The 5965-nt window shown below is 59.2% G+C and overlaps 1 protein-coding gene across 1 annotated transcript; it reads left to right on the forward strand.

Annotated features, from left to right (window-relative positions):
- The first annotated feature begins 2217 nt into the window (after window positions 1-2217).
- Window positions 2218-5262, forward strand: GNAT1 (G protein subunit alpha transducin 1). Its single transcript, XM_040994516.1, has 8 exons — window positions 2218-2451; window positions 3571-3613; window positions 3732-3873; window positions 3993-4150; window positions 4231-4359; window positions 4513-4642; window positions 4773-4926; window positions 5024-5262. The coding sequence occupies exons 1-8, from the start codon at window positions 2346-2348 to the stop codon at window positions 5212-5214; spliced, it is 1053 nt and encodes a 350-aa protein (XP_040850450.1). The 5' UTR covers window positions 2218-2345; the 3' UTR covers window positions 5215-5262.
- The last annotated feature ends 703 nt before the right edge of the window (window positions 5263-5965 follow it).

The raw sequence follows: 5965 nt of genomic DNA on the forward strand, positions 1-5965 counted from the left end.
CACATCCTGCCCCGTCAAAGACAGTATTTATTGGTGGGTTGTACAGAGTCTGCCCCATCGGCAACAGTGTCCGGAACTCAGACCCGCAATGGGCAGAGACGGCAGAAATATGAGCCTGCTTTCCCAGGCTGGGCAAGGGCCAGGACTATTTAGTTCCCAGCTCAGCTGCACCTCACTTGCTCCGTGACTGCTGCCAGAGACCTACAGGACCCAGGGAGGGAGCAAGGCCCACCTTTGGGGGGCATGGACTGAGTACCTTGGCCATACACACCTGCAACCCATGCTGTGGCCTGGACCTGGCCATGGCTGCAAGGACTGCTTTGGAGACTGGGTAAGGGGGCTCAGGTGCTCTCGGATAAGGGAAGAAGGGGCCACCGTCACTGCCAGACACACCTCTGCCTTGGTTGAGGGCATTCACTGGAAGCAGCCCCTTCCCCAGTATTTATTCTCTTATTTATTGGGGACAGGAGAGGAACCCTGTCCAGGTGGGGCAGTTCTGACAGCTGCTTCCTCCCTGCCCCTCAGACCTGGCTAGGGTGGCCCCACGGCACCTCCACAGCTGTCCTTGTGCCCACTGAACCCAGGAGCTGAGTGGATAACAGAGGGGCCTGCCAGGGTTCCCCAGTGCTCCCTTCTGCCCACCACTGCAGGCCATGGGTGTAAATAGCCCTGGGTGGCCACGCAGGGTGCCACGCTGCTGCCCAGGCCACAGCTGCCCTTGGGTGCCATCTTGCTAATAAACACTGGCTCTGGGACTAGACTTCGGCTTCTCTCTTGGGGAAGGGTGTGTATCCTACTATATGTACTGTTTTTTATTCTGAGTTTATACATGTTTCATCCTGGATAGCTGCCACACTTTGTTATTAGTTATTGGAAAGACAGAAATCTTCCATCCACAGGTTGACTCCCCAAGGGCCTGCCAAAGCTGGTGCTGGGCCAGATCAAGCCAGGAGCTCAAGCCAGGTCTCCCATGAGGTTGGCAGGGATGCCAGTACTTCAGCCATCTCCTGCTGCCCCCAGGGTACACATTAGCAAGGAGCTGGAATCTGCAAATCTGGGCTTAGAACCCATGCGTGCCATGGCAGCCTGAGTGGCATATTGACTGCTATGCTGAACACCAGCCCAGTTGTGAGATGTGGAGCCATACCTAATGGGCATGGGGAATGGGGGGGCAGAAGGTGGGTCCCACTTCAGAGAAATCCACTGTGCAAAACCAGCTTGGGTTTCCCAGACCTGGGCTCCTGCAGGATGCCAACCATGGGCAGCATGAGCTGCAGAGTGGAGCTGGGGCTCAGGAATTCAAAGTGGGACCAATCAACAATCAAGTTATATCTCCCTCACCCAGCAAGAAGGGTCGGTGTAAGAGCCACTTCACTTACCCCACTTCCTGTTGTGGCCTCAGCGCTCAGTATCTGGGGTCCTGGCACCCCCTCGTGGGCTTCAGAGGCTGTGCTAGTTGAGTAGTCAGAGGCAGACAGCTTCCAGAGCCGGAGGGAGGCCAGCCACGGGGCTCAGGGCCTCTGGAGGGAGGTTTCCTGATTATTGGGAGGGAACTGGCAAGCCTAGACAACACTGCAGGCATGCACACATGTAGGCACGCACAGGCCCCCTGGCATGTGTGCAGGCACATGTCAGACACTTGAACCCAAATGAATAATGTGCACCTAAAGAAAAGCTCCACACATAGATGCATTCCTGCATAGATGGGCACCCTTAGGCACATGGGAGCAACCGTGTAGACATGACATACATGTGTGTACACAGGTGCATATGTGGTACATCATTGCCTTGCATGCATTGTACCAGTGAAGGACAGATACATACACCCAGGCACACACAGTAGACATTCCTGGGCAGCCATTGGGGCTGATAATAGTAAGTGGAGGAGCCAGGTAAGCCCCAGCTAGGCCCGTGCAAACCCTCCTACTGCCATCCCTGCCCAGGCTCCACCAGACACTTAGAACCTACCCTTCTCCATCTGAGCACCAACCCTCCTTGCTGTCTCCCGCGCCTCTCCTGGGGGGATGGGGAGGGCACAGCAGGGGTGCAGAGTCAGCAGGGGAAGGATTGGGGCCATGCCAGCGCCGATTACAAAGTTGGGGGGGCTGAGCTAGATTCACCTGTCCTTGTCTCTGATTGGCTCTTGTGCATTCCTAGCCCCCAAATCCCACTCAGCACCCCCTCCACCAGGGCCTGCACAAGTCTGCAAAGAGCCATTTGATTGTCAGTTACGGGGCCAGAAGGGCAGCAGGGGAGGCCACAGAAGGCTTAAGTCTGGCTCTTGGGATTCCTGGCACCCAAAAGCGCCACCTGCCCACCCTGCACCCTCACCTGCTGCCAGAGCCATGGGGGCTGGGGCCAGCGCTGAGGAGAAGCACTCCAGGGAGCTGGAGAAGAAGCTGAAGGAGGACGCTGAGAAGGATGCTCGAACAGTGAAACTGCTGCTCCTGGGTAAGGCCCTGTGGGGGCAGGTGGACAGCCCTGCCGGGAGGAAGAGAAAAGAGGCTGGGATTAGGCAAGGCACAGAGCAGGAACCTTGAGCAGGCCAAGGTCCTCTAGAGGGCTGGGCCTCAGAAAGTCAGGTGCTAAGTCCACTGTGACCGGTCTGCACAGGCCCCTCTGGCTACAGCTGCCATGGGTTTGGTGGACCTGTGGGGCAGGGCTTGGGAACCAGGGGCCTCTCAGGGATCCCTACACCTGGCTGCTCCCCTGGGAAGAAGGCCACAGTCCTCCTAGGAGGTCTGGATTTACAAACCACGGCCCTCAGGTGTCAAGGTTACCCTGCTGGTTCACCTGCCAAGCAGGTGGAGGTGGAGGGGCACTGAAGGAAATAAAGCCTGGTCCACAGTGGTCCATGGATGGGGAGGGGAGGTGGGACTTGACCCTAGCCTTCCTCAAGGCCACAGCCAACCCCTCCCCCAAGGGACCAGCACAGAGTGAGGGAGTAGGGCCAGCCAACCAGCTGGAGGCCCTGTGGGGAACAAGGGACCAATCTAGAGCTACTCAGCCGCCTGGGGCCAGCAGAGGCACAGAGGCTAAGCCGGAAATCCCATTAACTATGTCCAACTCCCTGGCAGGGACAGGATCAAAAAGGATACCAGCTCTGTCCTCTCCCCCACCCAAAGGCGCTAATTCTCTCTGAGCCTTTTAGAGCCCGCCCACCTTCCTTCTGAAAACAAGAACAACAAAAAAACAAAACAAAACAGGAGGAGTGGGTGCCGCCCCCCCAAATAAACCCACGGGGACGGCGCCAGGAATACCCACAAGGTGGCGCTCCAGGATCAGTTTGGTCTCAGCACAGGCCAAGCTGCGCACACCGAGGCTGGGGGGATTCAACGCACAGAGCTCAGTGGGGGTCACTGATGTTCCCTTCAGGCCCTCTTTTAGTCACTTTCCGGACATTTACACACGGTTTTTCTACACACGGTTTTTCACCAGAGCTTCGGGACTTGGCTTTGGCCTGGGGCGGGGGTGCAGGATAGGGGTGACTGGATTGGGCTGGCACCTGCCCCCTGCCTCAGCCTCCCAGCACACGAGGACCGCAGACGCTGGATGCTGCTCCCTTTTCAGGTGCGGGTGAGTCCGGGAAGAGCACCATCGTCAAACAGATGAAGTGAGTACCCTGGCGGCCTGCGACTCGGGAGGGAGGGGGCTGGGCGGCGTGTGCATGCACCAGGCTTGCCTTGCACCTCCGGCCCGCAGGCCGCTGACCCCGCTCGCTCCGGCCGCAGGATTATCCACCAAGACGGGTACTCGCTGGAAGAGTGTCTGGAGTTCATTGCCATCATTTACGGCAACACACTGCAGTCCATCTTGGCCATTGTGCGCGCCATGACCACGCTCAACATCCAATATGGAGATTCGGCGCGCCAGGTGCGTCCAAAGTGGGCCATGCGTGGGGATAGGGGTAGGGATGGGCACGGCCGGAGGCATCCGGTTGGGCCCGGACTCCTGTCCTCCAGCCACACCTTCTCCTCCCGCGCGGCCCGCAGGACGACGCCCGCAAGCTGATGCACATGGCCGACACCATAGAGGAAGGCACCATGCCCAAGGAGATGTCCGACATCATCCAGAGGCTGTGGAAGGACTCGGGTATCCAGGCCTGCTTCGAACGCGCTTCCGAGTACCAGCTCAACGACTCGGCGGGCTAGTGAGCACGGATGGGCAGCGCGGGGCACAGGTGGGCCCTGCCCCAGGTCCCTCGCTTACGCGCCCGCTCTCTGCCCGCAGCTACCTCTCAGACCTGGAGCGCCTGGTGACCCCGGGCTACGTGCCCACCGAGCAGGACGTGCTGCGCTCACGAGTTAAGACCACTGGCATCATTGAGACACAGTTCTCATTCAAGGACCTCAACTTCCGGTACGACCCCAATATCCCCACACTCCTCCTCTGCACTGCCTGGGGACCCCTCCATCACGATCCTGGAACTCCCATACCAAGAGGAATGCGCGTCCTGGGAAAAGGGGGCCCGAGGTGCACGGCACTCAGGCTCCACTCGCGGGGCTCCTACAGGATGTTCGACGTGGGCGGGCAGCGCTCGGAGCGCAAGAAGTGGATCCACTGCTTCGAAGGTGTGACCTGCATCATCTTCATTGCCGCGCTGAGCGCATATGACATGGTGCTGGTGGAAGACGACGAGGTGGTGAGTGGCTGGGCTGGGGTGGGGTGGGAAAGGCAGCCTGAGGGTGGGCATAGGGAGGCAAGGGCGCTTGTGTGGGGGACACGCCCCGGTGCCTGCCTCCCCGGTGCCCGACAGCCGCTGCCGCCCACAGAACCGCATGCACGAGAGCCTGCACCTGTTCAACAGCATCTGCAACCACCGCTACTTCGCCACCACCTCCATCGTGCTCTTCCTCAACAAGAAGGATGTCTTCTCCGAGAAGATCAAGAAGGCACACCTTAGCATCTGCTTCCCAGACTATGACGGTGAGTTCCCACCCTGCCCTCGAGCGCCACCCCCACACCCCGTGGCCCTGGGACCGCGAGCCAGTCAGTGCCCCCTCCCCCATACCTCCTTCCGCAGGGCCCAACACCTATGAGGATGCGGGCAACTACATCAAGGTGCAGTTCTTGGAGCTCAACATGCGGCGGGATGTGAAGGAGATCTACTCCCACATGACATGCGCCACCGACACACAGAACGTCAAGTTCGTCTTCGACGCCGTCACCGATATTATCATCAAGGAGAACCTCAAAGACTGTGGCCTCTTCTGAGGTGGGGTCCTTGACAGCCTGGACAACACTGCCCCCTCCTGCCGGCTAGTTCCCCAGCCCCAGCCCAGCACCCTACAACTGCAGCCCCACACACCCCAGGCTCCAGCAGCTACTTTCAGCCCTATCCCATCCCACCCCCTTGCAAGTCCCCATCCTTTGGTCCCTCCCTCCCCTCAGCACGTGGGGTATCAGAGTTCCCCCGACAAAGCCCAAACCCGGTTAATTTAGGGTTCAGGGCTGCTGATCTGCTTCCCTTGTCTCTTGCCAGAATACATGGGTGTCCCTTGCCTTGATACCCTGTAGCGCTAGTAGCCTTGTAGCCCCCAAGAAGCCCATCAGCGCCCCACCTCCCTAAGACTCTGGGGCCCCAGCACGCCACCTCACAGCCACAAACTCCATCCTTGAGCTCTGGTACCCTGGAGGAGTGGCTATGCCCCCAGCCCCACCCTGTCCTTGGCCTCTTGGACCTCAGGCAGGCCTCACTCAAAATAGCTGGGCTCACATTGTGACTCAGCAGTGACTCAGCAGTGCCCAGCTGATCAATCCTGCCCTCCTAGGAGCCACCACTCACCTGGTGGGTTTAGGTTCAGCAAACATCCCCTCCCCACCAGCCCCCTGTCATGAGAACAGGAGTGGGTGGCCCTCCCCAAAGCAGGCCTGCCACTTCCTGCAGCCTAGTCCACCTCCATGTGACAAGTTCAGATACCTGTCCATTCTGTGGCCAGTGAGTCCCGCCCAGCAATTTCAGAGG

The sequence above is a fragment of the Ochotona curzoniae genome, unplaced genomic scaffold, assembly GCF_017591425.1.
Source record: "Ochotona curzoniae isolate NIBS_2020 unplaced genomic scaffold, NIBS_Ocur_1.0 contig_908, whole genome shotgun sequence".
In the NCBI taxonomy this organism is placed as follows: Eukaryota; Metazoa; Chordata; class Mammalia; order Lagomorpha; family Ochotonidae; genus Ochotona; species Ochotona curzoniae.

What these genes read in the sequence shown, in the direction of transcription:
- GNAT1 (XM_040994516.1), top strand. Translation starts at nt 2,346, where the DNA reads ATGGGGGCTGGGGCCAGCGCTGAGGAGAAGCACTCCAGGGAGCTGGAG. An exon ending in ATGGAGATTCGGCGCGCCAG is followed by an intron (nt 3,874 to 3,992) that starts GTGCGTCCAAAG and finishes CGCGGCCCGCAG; the next exon opens with GACGACGCCCGCAAGCTGAT. An exon ending in TTCAAGGACCTCAACTTCCG is followed by an intron (nt 4,360 to 4,512) that starts GTACGACCCCAA and finishes GGGCTCCTACAG; the next exon opens with GATGTTCGACGTGGGCGGGC.